Source organism: Mixophyes fleayi, chromosome 2, assembly GCF_038048845.1.
Source record: "Mixophyes fleayi isolate aMixFle1 chromosome 2, aMixFle1.hap1, whole genome shotgun sequence".
Classification (NCBI taxonomy): domain Eukaryota; kingdom Metazoa; phylum Chordata; class Amphibia; order Anura; family Limnodynastidae; genus Mixophyes; species Mixophyes fleayi.
The window spans coordinates 4,489,656-4,512,323 of NC_134403.1; the positions used below are offsets into that span (position 1 = coordinate 4,489,656).

General features: G+C 38.5%; 1 protein-coding gene across 1 annotated transcript; it reads right to left on the bottom strand.

The window, feature by feature from the left end:
• Positions 1-732: 732 nt before the first annotated feature.
• On the bottom strand, positions 733-8,880 carry LOC142139097 (embryonic protein UVS.2-like). Its single transcript, XM_075196389.1, has 9 exons — positions 8,853-8,880; positions 5,895-6,029; positions 5,685-5,802; positions 4,865-5,043; positions 4,693-4,774; positions 4,420-4,547; positions 2,615-2,730; positions 982-1,207; positions 733-737 (listed from the first exon to the last, which is right to left on the bottom strand). Exons 2-9 carry the CDS (start codon positions 6,019-6,021, stop codon positions 733-735), a joined length of 981 nt encoding a protein of 326 aa, XP_075052490.1. The 5' UTR covers positions 6,022-6,029; positions 8,853-8,880.
• Positions 8,881-22,668: the final 13,788 nt, after the last annotated feature.

Sequence of the window (22,668 nt, forward strand, 5' to 3'; positions counted from 1 at the left end):
ACATGCATGGTGTGAATACTTGTATAAGTAATTGTGACCAGTGATGTCAGAGAGTGACAAATATAATAATATTTTTTAGCGGATGCCTCATCTTTGCCTGGAAGAGTTATAAAATACTACTTATGTATTATGAGAAATAAGGCAACCTCTTCCAGACTCAAATTTGTATGATCATTAGAGTCACTGAATATAACACATAGGGGTAAATGTATGAATCTCCAGATTCTTCATTTCCGACGAGTTCAGCCTCTTCAGCACTTAAATTTAAAGCGGCGCTGCCTTGTAAAGGGAAGTTTCCCTTTACAAGGCAGCGCAGCTTTAAATTTAAGCGCTGAAGAGGCTGAACTCGTCGGAGATAAAGAATCTGGAGATTCATACATTTACCTTATAGTGTTTAAAATAATTATCTCACACAACTATACGAGAAAACCATTTTATTATATATACAATCGATTGTCCTTATGATTACTAAAAAAGATGTTTTCAAAACCATAGTAAGAGAGATACAAATATAATTTGCTATGAAGCTATAAACAATATTTTATATAGATATTACATTGTTCTTCTTTATGGTTTTTATTAGAAATCTTCTGGAAAAAATAGATTTGCTTCGCTATGTATAGACAGGAAATTGTACTGTGAGTTTTGCCTCAGTTGTGAAGTCAGTTTTTTCCTCAATTAATGATTCTGTTTATTGCAATATGACATTGTCCGGTGTGTAATATCCCACAATTATACTGTAAAGAAAGAGAAAGAAATAGGAGTTAGAAAACTAAATGATCACACATATGTACATTCTTCTACCTGCATATTATGTAATAATCATATATAGAAGACACATAACTATATACAACAGTTACCAAGTATATGAGGTTAAAGAATGGCTTTGTTCTCATTAATATACAGTATAATGTCCATATGATAAAACTGTGCAAGGACAAGGGACATATAAGCCGTTTTTTTAAAATCTGAATACAATACCTGAGCTATATTTAGCTTTAAAGCCGACCCCAGTAACACTGCTGTCACTGACAAACTCAATCAGCATCTGGTTAGTGGAAGCAACTATGCGAGGGATCGGTCCTGTCCCACATGTTTTGTCCAGCAACACAGGAGATGTCCTACTGGGACCATCATAAATCTTGATGTAGTCAGATACACAATCAGGTGAGTATTCGACATCAAAGCCATTAAAATCCAGGGTGATCTAAATATTAAACATTCATATCAGAAATGTTAGTTTAAGAAATAAGACCACGTGTAACTTAATTTACACTTTTAAGCCAAACTGGACTTTACTGCATAGAGGATGTGATCAATATGTGATTAAAGCTTCTCAACTCTCTTTTTGAAATGTCCATAAATATTCCTGGACCTCTCTCCTGTCCTACGCTCCACAAAATCTAGACAAATATTCTTTTAGGGGGATAAAAAAAGAGGGGATAAGTCATTGGGAATAATCACTTATCCCCTAGAGTATTGTAGAACTATAACTAGAAGCATTGCATTTTGAATTGAGCAGCAGGTGTTTTATAATATTTCAGCCCCCGAGTGCCCCTATAGGAATACACTTTATTTTGTTTGATAAATGATTATTCTTATTCAGGGGAGCACCACCTATAGGTCATATTATAAATCTGCCTTTTCCTTACTTATTAAGTGAAGGTTGATAATTTAAAAGAAATATATCTGGTTCGGACCCAAACTCTATAGGTTCTTGTGATTTTGTAATGTACGATGAACACTGTGGGGCTCATGCAGAGTTGTCTCTTTTATTTGTGTAAAATACACATTTTCTTACTGAGCATATGTATAAAAGCCATACTGATACGTCTGTATGCAGCTTACAATGCATCTTACACTTACAACTAATGAAAAGGTGGAGGGAACATGTGAGCAAACATAGGCCGAGTACAGTAAGTAAGGAATAGTCACATAACTGAGACTGAAGTAGACATGGACATAGCTGCAGATACACCAGTAGGAAGGTATCTGATGTGGGTGCTAGGAGGGCTGGTTCAGTGAGGTGCAATGATATTTGTGTTTCTACTTAAATACTTTTATAAGGTAATTGAACATTTCACATTTATTAGCAACTGTAAAGCTACTAATCTCAGTTGTGTATGACACATTATTAGATTGTGAACATATAGTGTAATGTGGCTTTTGTATTTACTACTAAGTCTGTGACATCCCTATACTTTCTATAGGCTATCGTGGGGCTAAATACACAAACTTCTTATTTCTGATGTACACTTGGCACCAATGCTAGTAATGTACAGCTGGACGCACCTTGAGATCCGTCTGAATGAATATAACGTGTGTGTGTCCTTACCTGCAAATAGTCAGGACAGAAAGGCATCTAACGCTACTTATATCACTGTGTGTGTAGTGCCATAATACACATATATTACACTTATTAGCTGGTGATTGGATCCTTTGAAGCTCCATCATGATAGATCAAAATCCATTTCAATGCAGTGAGATCTGCTCTGAATATATTCCAGGTGTATTGGATTTCATATCGCCGGAAGTGGCAGAAGTGATTTTTGGAAATTATATCTAATTCCTTTGCCTTCTGTTTGTCAACTGTTCCAAGCATTCTATACTGTACCTGTTCAGTGGTTGTTCTGATCAACCAAACACAGCTGGCATCATTGGGATAGGCTGAGGGATAGTTGGCTGATTTCAATATTCCATTTTTATTCGTAAGTAAATGAGCACAAACATCTATGAAGGGAAACAGTGATTTTAATCAATTACTGTAGACTTGGTGAAGTATTTCCAGTTATTAGTTCATTTTGATTTACTATATATGTGACAGATAACTTCACCTACACACTCTATGAGCCTCATGTAGAATTAGGAAGGAATCTCTCTTCAGGGTAGAATCTTACACCTGGACAAACCATGGCGCTATGTAAGGAGTGTAAATACAAGTTATTTTCAATGCATGGAAAATACACTCTTCCTGTTAGGATATTGGGATTGCCACTTTAGCTCAGGTGGGCATGTGTTAGTATACACCTGTCTCAATAAATTAAGGTATGCTTCTCTTTTGAACTGATTGGACCTTTGAAGTTTAAAAGACCCTCCTGTTCTTTGCAGCTTTGTCAGTGAGTTTTATTCTTGACTCCTGTACAGTCTCCCTTCTGGGGTTCTTCAGTTTACTGTTTTCACCTTCAAATATGGCTCTTTATTCCCTGACTAAGGGCATACAAAGACTTCTGACTCTGGACCTTGGCACCAGCATTACTACTCCAACTCAGCATTTTGGCTTTCTGCTTACTGTGATATCTACCTGTGTGTAGAGCATTTTTAACATTGAACAGTCTATTAAACATTGGTCAGCTGGCTAGGAAGAAAATCTTTCTATATCACTACCTACTGATTATGGCACTGAGAGGCTCTGGGCTGGTCTCACTTGTGCTTGAAGTTTTGCCATTATTATGTGTGAAGCAGTCTAGACTGCCAATGTCTCTGGAGATCATTTGTTCACTATGGCTGTCAGATGAAGCCACTACTAGACTACTTTGTTCTTAGTTTACAAATCATTTGCAAGCTGTGCTTTCACTGAATATGATCATTGGTAACTGTTTATGTTTACCTTATATTCAAATAATCTCATAGTCATTTGAACTTCTCTCCTGCCTCTACATATTCTTGAATTACCTTTGGCACACAGCACAAATATATTAGCAACTATAACATTACACTGCAGTTTAGAGATGAGAAAGGAGCTTACCCTTCCCCCCATGCAGCCAACATGGTATGCCAAGGTGCAAGCTGGATTTACTCCTAAATCTAATTGAGGCCTCATATCATCATTTTCATCTATTTATTTATATAGCGCCACTAATTCCACAACGCTGCAGAGAGAACTCAGTCACATCAGTCCCTGCCCCATTGGAGCTTACAATCTAAATCCCCTAACGTACACACACATACACACACAGACTGAGAGAGACTAAGGCCAATTTGATAGCAGCCAAATGACCTACCGGTATGTTTTTGGAGTGTGGGAGGAAACCTGAGCACCCGGAGGAAACCCACGCAAACAAGAGGAGAACATACAAACTGCACACAGATAAGACAATTGTTGAGAATCATATATTAATATTATTATTAATATTTATTTATAAGGCGCTACAAGGCATCCGCAGCGCCGTACAGAGACAAACAAAATCACAATACAATGGGAGACAGCACAGTACAGTAAACACAGCAACTCAGTACGCTCAATGCACAGCTAGAGAGGGCGGTGAAGGGGGAGGGAGGATCCAAAAATGACGGGGCCCAAGAAGGGGGGCGTGGAAGACAGGGAGACCCCCAGGGGGGAGGAGGGAGCGAAAGTGGATGTGGGGTGGAGGACCTTTGAGGAGGAGGGCTAAGTAATAGTATATATCTATCAATACTTACGGCACTGATAAAGCCGGTTAATTTTGGAAATGTCCAAGATACTTAATCCATTCCTTTGTCCCATAGGCACGTTGGGGTCTGGCTTGGATACAATGCTAGGTTGGTTTGAAGTGTTAGAAAATGTATACCTGTCACACAGACAAAAGATATCATTACATTCCAGAATGATACAATATAAAAAGGAATATTCCAACATCAATGTGTTCTAGTTATTTTTCAGCACCATCATCTATAATATAATAAAAATGTGCATAGCAAAGGGTATTAACTTACCTGCTATAATGCATCACTGAGCCATAGTCATACTCCAGACCCAGGTTATTAGTGTCTGTGGACTTGAAATCAGACCACCACACTGCAACAGGAAATGTCCAGTTACAACACCACATGCATCAATGAAAACAACTCAAAATTAATATTTATGTAATTGCTTTGTGCAAAGTACTTGGTGAGATGTACTGGTACATGATGTCGACATAGTCATCGCGGTCACTTCTCATATGTTCATGGTAAAATCCCAGGGCATGATTTAGTTCATGTTGTATAATCCCTCTGAGCATGCAACCATCAATATCTATTCCAACCTTCTGACCTCCACCTGATCGTCCGATCGATGAATGACAGCTGCAAACAGTAAGGAAGTAATGAGAGTTTGTTAATGGTTACAGCATACATTTGATTTTTATTTATTTGTTTTTTGTTTGCTTTGCACTCGAGAATATAGATTAGCAAATCTCCCATGGTATTTGTTTCCCTGCAATTCAATGTCCAGATTGATTCAAGATCCCTGAAGTTTGCAAACCCCACAATAAATAGTGAAGGGCAGCTATGGATGACATCTGCTGACTGTGTTAAGATTTTTAAAGTAACTGGTTAATATGTTGGGACACCAATGACTGTTTTATTATTGTTGGCTGATAATGCTTCTGTCTTACTATAATCACACACACTTTCTCCACCAGCTGATACAATTGTTATTCCACTCCCTTATGTATCAAGTCTTCCCCACACCTAGATTGTAAGGCCATTAGGGCAGGGCCTTCTTTACCTTCTGTTTTATGTCATTTGTATGTATCATGATTCTGTCAATGTACAGCATTGTGTAATATGTCAGTGCTAATAATAATAATAATAATATTAATAATAATAATAATAATAATAATAATAATTCCAAACAATGTTGTACTATTTTTCTCATCTCTCCTCTTAATAAACCTTTAATAAAAATAATTCCTTTATGACATAGACAGAATGGAAGAACCTACCCCTCTGAAGAGACAATGTTGAGGAAAGCCGCCTCTGATGTCCGAGGTATAAACCTCACACAGGTTAATGTCTCATACTCCTGCATAGCATTTGTAAACACATTCAGTTGCTTGTCATCTGTGGAGAAAGAATGATGCACATTTATTAATAGATTAGAGCAATAGATGGCCATAAATACATTAGTAAACCATAAGGAAGAGGAAACTCACTGTAATCAGGGGATAAGGTGTATGGAACAGGGACAGTCCCATCTGCAGATTTAGGCCACAGGCAGCTTGAGCACTTGATAGCGCTGCGCCCAGTTTTTATAACAATGTCTCCTTGCTGTCTTGTCATGTTATAACCTGCATTAATCAGAAAAATAGACATTAAGCATTTAAATGTTAATTTACTATGAGCAAAATGCATGTCATGTTATCATCATCATCAATATTTCTTTATATAGTACAAACAAATTCTGTAGCCCACAATTGGGGACAAACACAATAATATACAATACTGAATAATACAGATAAAGAGGTAGAAAGGCCCTGCTTACATGCTTACAATCTAAGGGACAATGGGAGTTTGATACATTAGGTTAGGTCTACATATTGCATTTCAGTCCAGACAGATTGCAAAGGTAATAGTTATTAGTATGCAATATGATCCAGTCCCATAGCAATGTTGGTCAGGGGTCAGAGTGTTATTGTCTTGTGGGAATTGTGCAAAGGGTGGTAAAAGTAAGAAGCTGAATGCTGGTGCAGTTTTGTTAATGACCTTGTTGTTTAGTAGAAGAATTTTATATTGAATTTGGTAAAAAACAGGCAACTAATGGAGAGACTGACAGAGTGGCTCAGCAGAGGAATAATGATTTGCCTGGAAAATCAATTTAGCCTCTGTGTGCAAAATAGATTGTAAAGGCTAGAGTCTGTTTTGGTGAAGACCAGTAATGAGGGATTTGCAATAGTCAATGCGCGAGATGATGATTAGATTTTTGCAATGTCTTGTGTAAGATATGTGTGTATACTAGCAAAGTTTTTTTAAAAGTCTGCAACATGATTTAAATATGGAGTCATATGGACAAAAAAAGGATGGTTCTGAGTCAAAGATCACAGCAAGGCAGCAAGCTTGTGGTGTGGGGTTTATGATCATGTTGTCAACCAAAATAGAAATGTTAGGTGGGAAACTTCTCTTGTCGGGTGGGAATATTATGAACTCTGTTTTATTTGTATTTGGAGGTGAAATGAGCACAAGAGACATGGTGAGGGTATAGAATCAAGAGGACAGAAGGTAGAGCAGGAAGATAAGTAAAGAGTAGATCTTCATTTGTGAAATCAAATAAAAAGAGGATGTCAGAGGATGCTGGGAAGGAATTGAGCAGATTGCTTGTCGAGGGAGATGATACCATTCCAAGTCTGATCTTATCAATCTTGTACTTGAAGTAAGAAGTGGCGCTATATAAATAACTGATGATGATGATACTAGGCACAGATTGTAGTTGGAGGGATTGGGCTGGGAGGGTTCAGAAGAAAATATGTTTAAAAAGCGTTTGGGGGTTAGAAGCATGAGCAGAGATGAACGATTTGAAGTATGTTAGCTTTCCTTTGCCAGGAGCATGTGGATAAGTGTAATAGTTAGAAGTATATGTGAGGAATTCACTAAAGGTAGGAGATTTACAACAGGGACGTTCTGCTTACGGGAACATCTTTGAAGACTTAGTGTTACTTTAGTGTGCCACGGCTGACTTCCAACACCACGTGGAGGAGACTCGCTAGAGACACATGATCTAGGACTGCTGCTAGGGTTTGGTGAGAATGAGATACTGCTGTATCAGGGGAGAAGAATATAGAGATTGGGGAGAAAAGGTGTTGGAGAGAGGTGGAAAACTGTTGAAAATGAATATTGTTAAGATTTCTGCGGGTATGAGGAGGTTTGGTAGAGTTTGACAGCAGAGAGTTTAAAGTAGTGGGGGTGAACATACAGCTGATAAGTTGATGATCTGAGAGAGGAAATGGAGTGTTAAGGAAATCAGAAAATGAACATAGGCTAGAGAAAACAAGATCAAGGCAGTGGCCATCGCAATAAGTACAGGATTCAACCAACTGGGGGAGGCCAAGGGAGGAGCTTAAACACAGTAATTTGGAAGCGGCATTGGAAAGTGGATTAACAATGGGTAAGATAAAATCACCCAGGATGATGCTGGGCATGTAGGAATATAAGAAGTGAGGGAGCCATGCAGAGAAATCTTCAAAAAATTGGTGCGGCCCAGGGGGATCGTTCGTCACAGCCACACACATAAAGAATTATTACTATTATTTTTATTATTGTAGATTTTCTAAAGTGCCGCAGCGCTGTACAGTAATAAAATCAGGACATACATAAAACAGTAACATACAAGGTAGACAAAATAAACGCAGAAATGAAATCAACAGCATGAAGGACCCTGCCCATTACAGAGCTTACATTCTAAGTGGAAGCAGGCACAGCTGAAATAGGAGGAGCCAATGTGGTTGAGAATGGAGATTGGGACAGTTACAAGGATGCATTAGTGTGAATAGTGTTATCGGGGATGAGGTCACCTCTAAAAGAGAGATTGGTTTTCAAAGAGCATCTAAAGATTTGAAGGCTGTGGGAAAGTCTGATTGAGCGTGGTAGTGAATGAACATACTTATTCTTAAAAAGAAAGTTGCAGAGATGAAAAACACAAATTAATGAAATGTCAGATTAATAACTTAATCCTAACTTGTAACAATATCAAAGTTATATTATACCCATCTTTGTTTCCATTAAAAATATGTTTCTTAGATCAATAACACAACTTCACTTACTTTATAAGAGTTATTGTAGTTAAACTACAAATGCATGTACAATGTAAGAGTCATTTCAACACACCGACTGAAAATAATATTGTTCTACATTTAGGGATGAATTAAATTAGCCGCACGGTGCCGACAGACATCATACCAATGTCCGTCTGTACACATTGCTAAAAAATGCAGTAACACGTTTCCAGTCCTTTTCTCCCCACATCTCTATGAAATGATAGGGAGAATGAGCAGAGATTTGAGAAAAAACATTGAGGCAATATATTTCCATAGACTCGTTATAGCTAATTCAATTCCTCCTTAGACTTCTTAGCCTAACTTCTATGTATTGCATTCTAGCATTTAGTAGTAGGTTTGTACCTTTGTTGACTTCAATAATCCTGCTGAAAATATCTTCAGGTTCACTGGCATCTGTATCTGCTGTAAATACAAATGTACATATAATGTGGTATCAATGTATACTACATCTCTATGGATAGTCTCCTGAGCAGGGACAAAACATTGCCTGGCTCCATTGCCCCTACAGCATTCTGCCCCCCTCCCCACCCCCAATCTGTGGCTCTGACAAGAGCAGATTGAGGACCTCTTCTTAGTATCCTCACAAGTGGCCTCTGCTTGATCCTTTGAGACCTACAATGTGATAACCGTGTATAATACATTTATCTAAATAGTGTCCTGAGTGCAGTTGTTGCAGTTTACTAAGCAAATTCCTAAAAATGTAATCTACATTTTATGTTGATGTTTTATTTGCTATACATGACTTCCATAAGACCAGATAAATATGTTATATGACCAGACTCTCATATGGTATAGGGTGTCCAGATATAAATGTCTAGTATATGGTTTAAAAAATGTATTAGCAAAAGGTTCCTACTTCAGTTTTGTATCTTTAAATTCAGAAGTAAGTGTGAGTGAGGTTGATGAGACTGCTAAAAAGACAGCATTGTCCCCAAGACAAACAAATTCATAAATGTCACATAAAAATTTCAATATAATCAACTTTTATGCCCCTCTACATATTTAAAAATTACTTTTTTTGACTAAATGATAAAATTAGGCTATATAGAACAATATCGTAAGACCTTCTCCTAACTGAACCACAGAAGGTTCACTCATCTCAAATTATATTTTAAAAATATGAAAAATCCAAATAGACATTGACAATGTCAGTATAATCACATACAGAGTAAAGGGGAATAATAACACAATCTTTAGCAAACAGTGTTTATTGTGCTGTAGTAAATTTCCAAAATATAAATGTTTTACTTACCCAAAAGTATGTAAAATATCCCAGTGATGGTCATTAATGCACATTAATAATTGGTAAACATATTTACATGCTCGGCAGTGTGTAGCTAAACTAGGGCATAATGGAACTTACTGAATCAGAGGGAACTCCAAAACCCATGCAAGAAATATTCAGCATTATTGTGTTACTTATTGAACTTGAAACATATCTAGTACTTCTGGGTATAACCACTGGAAAGCATTTGTGACTTCCAGGTGCTGTTATCAGGATCTCATTGAACATAGCGCAGACAGTGCAGATGTGAATCTCTAGTGCTCGGGGACTGAGTAACAGCAGAATCCCCTTATTTCTCCACATACATCGTTCTCTTCCTCTACGTACAAGAAAGTGGGTGTTACCTGTATTTAATTGTTTAATACATGTGATAATACATTTTGATTTCTCTTTAAGATTTACTTCATTGTTGACCATATTGTGAAATCGGGTATTGCTACAGCTGCATGATGGTCTAAATGTTAGATGGTAGTCAGCATGGATCTATAGGATACCACAATTCTTGAAGATATAAGTGAAACACAAAATGTATATACATGATCACTAGTACAAAAGATGCATTAGCAGATGTTTCAATATCCATAAAACATCTGGACTAGCAATGATACTAAACCATATGTAGGCAAATAGAAACAGAGAGCATTTAGGAGAAAAGAACTTAATGTATATGAATAAATAAAAGATAATAAAAGCAAATGGACCAGAGATTAAGGAGATCATTGAACATGCAGCAGAGGAGAGTGTGAGGAGTAAATAACATTATAGAAGCAAATAGATGAAATAGTAAAAATAAACAGAACAAAGAAGATGGAGAAAGGGACAAGACAGGGAAAATTGAAGATATTCAAATGAGAGTTAAAAAATGCAGCTTACCAAAGCCATTAGTTTCATTCTGGTAAAGCTGAAAGATAAATAAGTTTTGGTTTATACTCACATTTTTATTAATGTTACTTATTGGTCTCACTTGGAGTTTTTATACTTTTGAGGACGTCACATGAAGTTGCAGAATTCTTGAGGAAGAAGAGGTGAAGCTCTCACCCCCTGTCCCTAGACTCTTTACCATAAATCACCTAAATACAGTCAATTCCTGTGCTCATCAATTTGCGATTGAAAGTGCATTGAGACAAATGTCACTCTGCAGTAACTGAGGTCCATGGTGAAGGAAGAGAGTGAAAGAGAAGCAGATTACCTGCTCTTCCTCTATCTTCTCTAATCCTACTGGCACACAGTCCACTCCTTACATAGTGTATGCAAGAGGTAGTGACCAGTAATATATGTCACCCAATACATTATAATGCATAAAATTACTGGTGAAGGGTAGAAAGCCTTATATTTATACAATTATTACATATACTAAACTAAAAAAAGAAACTAAATATAATTTTCAAATATAAAAACTGAACAGTAGAACCCCATACAGTACCATACAGTACCATACAGTACCCTACAGTCACCCAAACCTCCCTCAGCATCAGGTAACATTGTGCTATTCATATTCCTCAGTATCTCACCTGTAGTGATCGGTCCAAAGGTAGACTTGTCACTGAGTCCATAACACCAAGCAGAAGAAAAAAAGAGAACATTCCATCCATCTTGTTGATATATTGCTCTCTTTGATTTTCTATGTATTATTCCCTGTAATGTATTATGTAGAATCTCTCTAGCTGTATGGTAACCTCAGTCCCGGGATCACCTTTTATACAGGTACTGGAGAAAATCTAACCAACCACAAGGCAGATTAGCTGATCTCAGGAATGACCAGAAGAGACGCCTGGGGTCAGTGCATGGCTGTTACAGGTGTGTAATCATATGTATGTGTGACCACATGGTGATTATCATGATGAGATTCTGTACATCGTTTATCGTCACGTGAAGGTTTATAAATTCTGCAATTAATAGTCTTGATAAAATTCAGTGGTTTCTCACTACAATGCTTAACCTTTGAGAGCTGATTTCTTTTTGGCAAACAGTGAAATTTGTAGAAACTTCAACGTTAGTGAAATATTTTGTTGATATTTAGTTGTGTATTGTGGTTCAGTACTGGGGCGTCCTATATATACAATACATTACAATATCTTCACCAAAGTGTGACTATCATCTATGACAACTTTAACCTAGAGAATAGTAATTAAGAGATCATGATATTTGGATTATTAATTTCATAGTACGACACATGAACAACTACATTGTGATTTGGGTTATTTTGGTTGTAGCTGCTAATAATTCAATATAAATATTTACTATCCTACATTTTACTGTATTGAAATTTTAATAGAGCATCACTGGGAAACATCATGTTTGTATAATTACTGTTATTGTTATTAGTATTATAATTACTTAAAGATCACAAACAGACAGCTTGCCTAAAATATTACTATTATAACATTGCATAGAAATGAATTTGTAGTATTCTCATTTATATGCCTTTAAAAGTCATTCATATTATACAATCACATGGTGAGTTCATGTATCAAAAATCCAAAATTTGTAACCGACTTCAGCACATTTTGCACTGTGATGTGACTGCTCTATTACATACCATTTATCATTCCCTTAGCAGAACATTTTGAAACTCAAAACCCAAAATTCTGATGTGAGTGCAGCTGTGAGTAAAGCCCCCTCTGGCGGTGAAGGATGATGGTGGGTCAAGGAACAAAGAGGTGTCCAGCAGTCATATAAAAAGGGCAAATTGCAAACAAGGGACAAACAATCAAAGGATCTGATATCTCTCTACTGTGTAATTTATTTTCCAATCCACTAAGCTAAGGTCTTGTCATATTTCAAAATGATGTTGTCTAAATGTAATTGCCCAATAAATAATAAATAAAGACCCCAGACAACATCCATAGAGCAAAAATATGTAAAATGGGGCACTCAAGAGGCATCATTAGCCCCTAGTACTTATAATTTCTGTTTCTGAGTAAAGACTTTATCTTGGGATGTTTATATTAAAATGTGTTTCTGCGTCACACACATCTGCATTCTTTTAGCATTTGTTACATTACTGTCACCTATTTACACTTTTGGGAGTGTTGCAAAGCATCTAAAATGAATTTCACCCTGGCCATTCTCTTGATTTTCCACACCAGCACTTCTAACTTTCCACTTCGACCACTGACAGTGGTAAATTATTTACTCCCCAGTGATTTCAATCTAGACTCTAAAACAAAATCATTTAAAAACATTTATTTCCTATATTCCCTTTTCTTCTTTCTCCTCTTTTACTTCTCCATTTCTTCCTCCCACTTTAAACACACAAATGACTATATCCTTATTCTCTAAATTATTGAACAAATGTGGAGTTATCACTATGTATAGTCTCTCTTGCAAATATACAGTTGTAAACTCTGAATTTTTATTTTTTAATCATAACAACTTATGTACGATTGTATTAAATTTAAACACATATTATGCCCTGTTAGGTAATCAATAATCACCACAATATATAGAGTATATATACCGTTAATGATTGTCTGCACAATTTCAGAATGGAATTAACAATAAAAGCAAGCAGGACTGCATGAGAGTAATGGAGATTGTACACAAAAGAATAATAATACATACATAGAGCACTTCCATTTTGCACACTGGATAATGCTTCAACCGAACATGTATCAATGTAATCAGTTTCCATATGATTGGTTACTAAATTAAGAACCTAGAATATATAATGCTTATCACGGTGTAGTATATTCAAGCAAAAAGACAGTGTAAATAGAGAGATAGTCTATCATAAATCCTTCTGTGTCTTTATAAGGAATTTCACCCTCAAACACCAGTGTCTTCACGCTTTTTTCACCCCTATTGGATGTATGCTTACAACATAAAAGTGAGTTTCACGCCTCAAATAAATGTGTACCGAAAGTTCCTCTTAGCTGTCTATCAGTATCTCGTAAAGGGAATCCACACTCAAATAAACAGAGAATAGCGATTTAGCGCATTAACTTTTTAATAAAACAATTCACATGCACAGAGATGGACCCGTACCAGAGCATAGGATATTTCAAGTGTTGAACAAAGTAAGTGTTACCATTGAAGTCCCATAACCCCCGTCTGCTCCCCACTTTCCACGGTCTGTCACCTCAGATGAAAATAGATAAAACCAACGCGTTTCAACTTAAAACATAAGTCATTTTCAAGGTATGTTGGAGACTCCGCAACGATCTCCCTATATACTCCTCTCTTCACGGCATTACGCCCCTCTCATTATCCTCTGATAGAGGCTTGAATCATTTCAATAACGGAAGTTGTCAGTTTTCCATATAGAGGCTTGGATGTATCGAGATATGTCTTTCAGTGGTACTGTCTCCAATATTAATATCGCTAACTAATACATGAAAATACTCTCTTTACTGTTAACAAAAACATTATGATTTTCATCCATATTCTGGAACATTTGTCGTTTGTTCAGAAGGGTTAACCTCAGGGGAAAAAAAGTAGATAAAAACCGAGAGACAAAAGGGGACATCAGTAAATGTAGAAATGGGACACACTACACAAAAGAATATGCTTTACAAGTTGTGTTACTTAAACATCAGTATCCATGGGTTTGTGGAAAGTTTTGATTTGTAAACTCATTTTCTTATTGTATACTGTAATGTCTAAAAAATTAACACTAGACTTGCTCCATTCAAAAGTCAATTCGATGTTATATTTGTTGGTCTTCAGATAACAGAAAAAAGACTGCAAATCTTGTTACGATCCTCTCCACACAAAAAAGATGTCGTCTATATAACAATACCAGGACACCAGGCTTGCCCCAAACTCATGCCCCGACCAAACACACTCTGCCTCCCAATGGGCCATGAATATATTGTCATAACTTGGGGCAAACTTGGTGCCCATGGCTGTTCCGACATTCTGAATAAAGTATCCTCCTTGAAATCTGAAGTAATTGTGTGTTAACACAAAATCAATGCCATCTATAACGAAGACTTTTTGTTCTTCCGAATACTCTATATCTACAAGACTAGATCTAACTGCTTCTATACCTAAAGTGTGTTCTATTATTGTAAATAGAGATCTGACGTCTGCTGTAACTAATATCAAGTCAGTCTCCCAAGTGATCTGAGACAAATTGCTCAAAAAATTAGTTGTGTCTTTTAAATAGGACTTAGATTGTTGGGATATTGGTTGTAGAAAGTTATCCAAAACTATCCAAGATTTATCGTTATGTATCCTGTGCCTGACACAATTGGCCTTCCAGGAGGATTTACCTTGTCTTTATGGATTTTGGGTAATATGTATATGACTGGGACCCTAGGATGTTCTATTGTGTCCTCATCTATAGCACCATTTTCTCTATACTTTCTTACAAATAACTCAAGATCTTTATTTATTTGTTCCGTGGGGTCTTTTCTCAACCTTTTGTATGTTTCATCTAGATTCAGTTGACTCCAAATCTCTATTACATATTTTTCTACATCCATCACCACTATCCCCCCATTTTTATATGCAGGTTTTATTACAATCTGATGATTGTCCATCAATGTTTTAATAGCCTCTCTTTCCTTGAAGGTCAGATTGGAAAATTTTCTCTTTTTAGTGCAATTCTGTTTATTCGCAACTTTTTTGATCTCTTCAGCTACCATTTTGATGAAGGTTTCAATGAAGCCTCCCTTCACATGAATGAGAAAAAAAAGTGGACTTTGGTCTGAATTTCTTTTGTTGTCCCACTAAAACTTCCCTGCAGACATTTTCTCCAATCTCCTCCTTCATATTGAAGAACATTTTTATAGTAATTTTCCTCACAATTTTTTGTAAGTCTATAAACGTATCACAGGAATTAATTTTGTTTGTGGGAATTTTAATCCTTTAATCCTTTCTTCAATAGGAGTTCCTCACCTTCTGTCAGAATGTGTGAACTCAAATTAAAGATATTTGTCTCCTTGATATTATCAACCTCATTCTCAATAGTTAATTTGCTTAGATGTTATCTACTCTTTTTCTTTTTCCTATTGGATTTGTTATTTCCTCCTTTTTTTTTCTCTTTTTTTATTTTTATGTATCTTATTTTTAACCTTCTTGGTTATCTCATCCATTTCCATTTTGCACCCCGATCTAAAAAAGAGGATGTTTGTGAAGAGTTATTCTCATAACCCAATCTCTCTCTCAAGGCATCAAATCTATTGTTGGTTGATACTACCCATTCTGATCTTTTGAAGTTCCTCTCATAACCATTATGCTCTCTAATTCCCCGGGGGCTTCTGTGTAAATATGTATGGATCATCTAAATTATTTTCCCTCATAAATTTCTTTTGTTTCTGTTCACAGTTTCTTTATTATCCTTTTCTATTCTCCTTTGTATTTGTTCTTCTGTTTCCATATAGACCTCCTAATCCTTAAAAGGATGTATCATAATATTCAAAGTATTCTATACACAATAATAGAACACAATCTAGGTATAGAAGCAGTTAGATCTAGTCTTGTAGACGTAGAGTATTCAGAAGAACAAAAAGCCTTCATTATAGATGGCATTGATTTTGTGTTAATACACATTTACTTCAGATTTCAAGGACAATACTTTATTCAGAATGTCGGAACAGCCATGGGCACCAGGTTTGCCCCAAGTTATAACAATATATTCACGGCCCATTGGGAGACCGAGTGTGTTTGGTCGGGGCATGAGTTTGGGGCAAGCCTGGTGTTCAGGTATCGTTATATAGACAACATCTTTTTTGTGTGGAGAGGATCGGTAAAGGATTTACAGTCTTTTTTCTGTTATTTGAATACCAACAAATATGACATTGAATTTACTTTTGAATGGAGCAAGTCTAGTGTTAATTTTTTAGACATTACAGTATACAATAAGAAAATGATTTTACAAATTAAAACTTTCCACAAACCCATGGATACTGTGAGTTTTATTAACTATAACAGTAACCATCATAAGATCTGGTTAGATATTGTACCGTTGGGACAGATAAGAAGAATAAGACGTAATTGCACAGAAGAAGGTGTCTTCAATGAGCAAGTAAAAGAGATGAAACAAGCCTTTAGTGAAAAAGGTTATCAGAGTGCTCTACTTGAGAGGTCAGATGAAAAAGTGAGGCGGATACATAGAGAGGCCCTTCTATCACATAAGGGAGAGGATAAATCTACAAAAAATGAGAAATATGAATGGGCTTTCATCTCAGGTTATAGCACTAATCACAAACAAGTTGAAAGAATTTTTAAAAAACATTTGGAGATTTTAAAGAGGGACACAGTAATAAGGAGCATGATCCCAGATAAACCATCATTCATTTATAGGAAAGCTCCTAACCTTAAGGACATGATTGTAAGAAGCCATCTCCCGAAAGAAATAAAACATTCTATTAGAACAAAGGGCTTTCACAGGTGCGGATTTTATGCTGCTTCTAAAATATGTAAAGGTATTGTCAATAAAACCACTGACCTTATATTAAATGTGCAAAAATGTAAGATTGAACAATTCAAAGCATGTAATACGAAGAATGTCATGTATGCAATACAATGCACCTGTGAAAACGTTTATAAAGGAAGAACAACATGCCCTTTGAAAGTGAGATTGCGGGAGCATTTATATAACATAAAAAAAAGCTTAGATACTCAGGCTTCGTCTCATCATTTTAAGGTTACACATTCATATTCAGGGAAACATATTTAAGGATTTTGGGGTCTGCATAGAATTGATGAGTGTTGGAAAAATAGGGATAGTCTAACCCATTTGTCAAAAATGGAAATAAAGTGGATCTACAACCTAGACACCCTAATACCTAAGGGACTCAACACTGATTTTGAGTTGAAGTGGTTTTTATAGAGGAGAAGCAACACAATGGGAGTATACACATGAGGTTTAAGTGACACAACTTGTAAAGCATATTCTTTTGTGTAGTGTGTCCCATTTCTACATTTACTGATGTCCTCTTTTGTCTCTCGGTTTTTATCTACTTTTTTCCCCTGAGGATAACCCTTCTGAACAAACGACAAATGTTCCAGTATATGGATGAAAATAATAATGTTTTTATTAAGAGTATAGAGAGTATTTTCATGTATTAGTTAGCGATTTTAATATTGGAGACAATACCGCTGAAAGACATATCTCGATACATCCAAGCCTCTATATGGAAAACTGACAACTTTCGGTGAGTAAATGATTCAAGCCTCTATCAGAGGTTAATGAGAGGGGCGTGATGCCGTGAAGAGAGGAGTATATAGAGAGATCATTGCGGAGTCTCCAACATACCTTGAAAATGACTTATGTTTTAAGTTGAAACGCGTTGGTTTTATCTATTTTCATCTGAGGTGACAGACCGTGGAAAGTGTGGAGCAGATGGGGTTATTGGACTTCAATGGTAACACTTACCTTGTTCAACGCTTGAAATATCCTATGCTCTGGTACGGGTCCATCTCTGTGCATGTGAATTGTTTTATTTAAAAGTTAATGTGCTAGATCGCTATTCTCTGTTTATTTGATTGTGGATTCCCTTTGCGGGATAGTGATGGACAGCTAAGAGGAACTTTCGGGACACATTTATTTGAGGCATGTTGTAAGCATACATCCAAAAGGGGGGAAAAAAGCGTGAAGACACTGGTGTTTGAGGGTGAAATTCCTTATAAAGACACAGAATGATTTATGATAGATTATCTCTCTGTTCACACTGTCTTTTTGCTTTAATATACTACACCATGATAAGCATTATATTATCTAGATTCCTAATTTAGTAACCAATCATATGGAAACTGATTACATCAATGCATGTTCGGTTGAAATATTATCCAGTAAGCAAAAAGGAAGCGCTCTATGTATTGTAACAAAAGGAGGCATTTAGCTGGCAATATGCAGAGAAAGCAGGGAAGTAGAGTAAAACATTGGCACAGTTATGTACCTAGGTGGAGATTAAACCAGGTAAAAACATATGTGTAGTTTAAAATTGGTTTACTTACATGATTTAAAAGATGCTTCCTCTCAGCAAACAGACAGGGTGGGTCTGATAGTCTAAACAGAGTCAGGGATGGGCGTTTCCTTCTAAAGAGAAGGTGGGTGTGTCACCTGTCCATCAAGCTAGGCCTCTGGGAGGAGGGTCAGGTATAAAACCCTGCTTGTTTCATTGTTCAGGGAGATCAACGCTGGGCTAGCTGGCTGATCTGGACAGAGAGCTGGACTATGTATAGTAAGCGTTGAGGGTCTCCATAATTGCTGTGCAAGTATACGGTGTCAAAACATTATTACCATTCTGACAATAAAGAACCATAAAAAGGAAGAAGTTGTACGCGTGTGCTTCTGCAGTAGCGGGCCCCTGCCACAAGTGGTGTCAGGAGTGGGATGCTCCGGGAAGCAAGTTTCCGCTACCCAACCCGCGCAGACGTCAACATGGAGGAAGTACTGAGAACCCTCGTGAATGTGGCCGCTGTGCAGCAACAGCAGCAAGCTCAGATGCTACAAGTCGCCAAGGCACAGGTGGAAAACACAAGGCTCTTAAGGGAAGAGTTAAGCCAGGTGAGGCATGACAGAAATGAACCACCTGGTCCTGTTCTCCAGAAAATGTCACCAGCTGATGACGTATAAGCATATCTGGTGTCTTTCGAGAGACTTGCAAAAAGGGCAAAATGGCCTCCTAAAGATTGAGCTGAGAGACTGGCGCCATATCTGACTGGTGAAGCTCAGCGAGCTTATATGGATCTAGATGAGGAACGGGCCTCTGATTATCTGTGTCTAAAGTCTGAGATATTGGCTCGCATTGGAGTTTCTGGGCCAGGCCGAGCCCAGAGCTATCACCAATGGCGCTATGATAAAGAAAAACTGGTCAGAGCGCAAGTGGCTGAGCTTTCTAAAACTTTAAAGAAATAGCTGCAGCTTGAGGAGAATTCGTATTCTCGGATTATTGAAGTTCTGGCGATAGATCACTGCATCCGTTGGCTGAACCGCGATTTGCAAAGGTGGGTTCAGCAATCAGACCCACAAACTTATGAAGAGCTTGCCACCGTGGTAGAAACGTTTTGTGCGCTACAGCAAATGACTAAAGAACCTGCATTTGTGCCAAAGCCGCTGCCACGCCAAAAGCCAGGTTTGACACTCCTTGCCACAGGGCCCAATGGCAAAACTGCTACGGACAGAGGGCCAGGTGCAAAGCTGTCTAATCTGAAGTGTTTTGAATGTGGTGAGCCAGGCCACTTTAAGGCAGAGTGTCCTAAACTACAGGAACCCATGGACTGTTCTGTAGCACATATTGGACCTGCATTTCCAAGCTGTTTTACCATGAGTCACACATCAGGAAGTCCTTGTTTGTTCCGGGTGACTGTGCTAATCAACCAAAACCTTGTTCTGGCCTTGGTTGACTCGGGGAGTGAACTCTCATTGGTTTCCAGCTCTGCTTTACCCGAAACCATAACTTCTCGGTTGCCCAAAGTGAAAGTTCTCTGCGTACATGGCACAACAGAGGAGTATGAAAGAACAATACTACCAGTCACACTCAAAGACAAAACTGTTTTGGTGGTAGCTGCCATAGCACCTAAACTCCCATATCCACTCATTTTGGGGCGAGACTTCCCACTGTTTAATGATGTCCTCGGTGAGCGGATCCGGACGGACATGCCGGCAACTGATGCAACGGTCGGAAGCCCGGTCTTAAAGGAACCGCCTAAGACTCCACAACATCTGGACATCGATCTTTGGGAACCGCCAAACCGGAATGCCATCCTGGGAGTCACAGCAGGAGTTCCACAAAAGCATCCAACTGTGGGGAAACATGGACAGTCCAAACTAGCACTGGTCGGTGATGTCGCAGATGAGCCCACCCCGCCTGTCAGTGAGGATACGGACTGGTCCGCAATACCAATTTAACTTCCTGTATAGAGTTGCTAATGTACAGGGGGAAAAAGTAGAACAATTAATGGTTCCTCAGGTCCATGTAACCCTAGTGTCACTCACCGGACTGTGAGTGCCATTTCCCGTGTATCCAGGAACCGTGGCCGTCCGCCATCCTGAGGGTTTGCGCATGTGCAGCCCTTTCAAACCTTCAGTACCTGTTGCTTTCAATTGATTGGATGATCAGGCAACCCTCCCTATTTAAACCACCTGTGATCATTACCTGGTTGCCTGATCTTGGAGTCTCATTCCCCATGAGCCTCTGAAGGTGTTCCTGTGTTCCTCGTGTCTGCACACAGCTGATTCCTATCCGCTGTCTCCGTTACTTCTACAGAGTTCCTGCTCACTTCAACTTTCCTGTGTTCATCGTGCCTGCACACAGCTGATTCCTATCCGCTGCCTCCGTTACTTCTACAGAGTTCCTGCTCACTTCAACTCTCCTGTGTTCATCGTGCCTGCACTCAGCTGATTCCTATCCGCTGCCTCCGTTACTTCTAACAGAGTTCCTGCTCACTTCAACTCTCCTGTGTTCATCGTGCCTGCACTCAGCTGATTCCTATCCGCTGCCTCCGTTACTTCTACGGAGTTCCTGATCGTCTCAACTCTCCTGGGTTTATCGTGTCAGCGCTCCGCTGCCTCCACCTCTACTACTGGATACCAGACAGCCTCAACTCTCCCGTGTTCTTCATGTTTCCAGTTCCACTTACTACTGCTTCCTGAGTATTGCTTCGTGGATTCTGGATTACCTGCCGTGCGCTGCACCAACCTGATTACCGCTTCCACCCTCCAGTGGTCTCTCCTCCTGCCGGCCTTCAGCCGTTCAGGTATCCCTGCACGTCTCTCTGACAGCCTGCTCTCCTGAACCGCGGTATGCATACTTTCCATTGATTTTGCTTGTGTATTGCATATCCATCTGGACTGAGTTGTGTTCTCCTCCGGAGTCTCCTATCCACTGAAGCTATTGTTACTATTGACTTTGTCTCCTATTGCCTGGACTGTTATTGTGACTTTTTTTACTTCAAACAGTGCTTATCAGTTATTATTGTATTGTGGATATCATCGTGGGATCAAGTTCTGTGTGCCCCCTGTATCCTCTGCTTTACATTCATCTCCTCGTGCCCCTCCTCACATATATATAGCAGTGTTACAACTTGCTGACGCAGACCACTGACTCCTGTTCCCTGTGACACCAGTTTCAAGTATCCTCTCACATAAGCAGTGGTACAACTTGCTATACGCAGACCACTGACTTCCCCGTTACCTACCTTCACCTGGATTTCATTCCTTCACTATAGACAGCTGTACAACTTGCTATACGCAGACCGCTAACTCTTACTACCTCCTCGCTACTCCTGGACATTCCTCCTCACTATAGCAGTGGTACAACTTGCTATACGCAGACCACTGACTTTCCTCACGTTCCCTTGTCCATCTGGTTCCTCGTGTACATTCATCTACTCATTACCAGTTGCTGCTAGTCATAGACTTTCCTCGAGCATTCTCTCACCATCTGCTGTTTCTCCTGTTCCGTTGTCACCCTGCTACCAGAGAACCATAGCACCAACTCTATTTCTCTGGTAAGTCCATCATCTGGTGACATCCTGGGCAAAGACTCCTAGTGCCCGTGACACCTAGTGTTAAAAGCAGCACATACACATGTCTGTGGGGGACACCTAGGGGAGGATAAAACACGGGAACGAGTTCTTCTTAGGTTTTACTGGCCCGGTGTACACATGGCAGTGAAAAAGTATTGCCGGTCCTGTCCCATTTGTCAGAGAACTTGTCCCAAACCCATGTACAGGGTACCTCTCATTCCAATACCAATAGTACAAGTTCCCTTTGAACGGATAGCTATGGACCTTGTGGGGCCCCTGGAAAAATCCGCACGTGGGCACCAATATATACTAGTGGTGGTTGACTATGCAACCAGGTATCCAGAGGCAATTCCCCTACGAAACATAAAGTCCAGCACCATAGCTAAAGAACTTGTATTTGTCACGGGCACTAGGAGTCTTTACCCAGGGATCACCAGGTGGTAGGCTTAC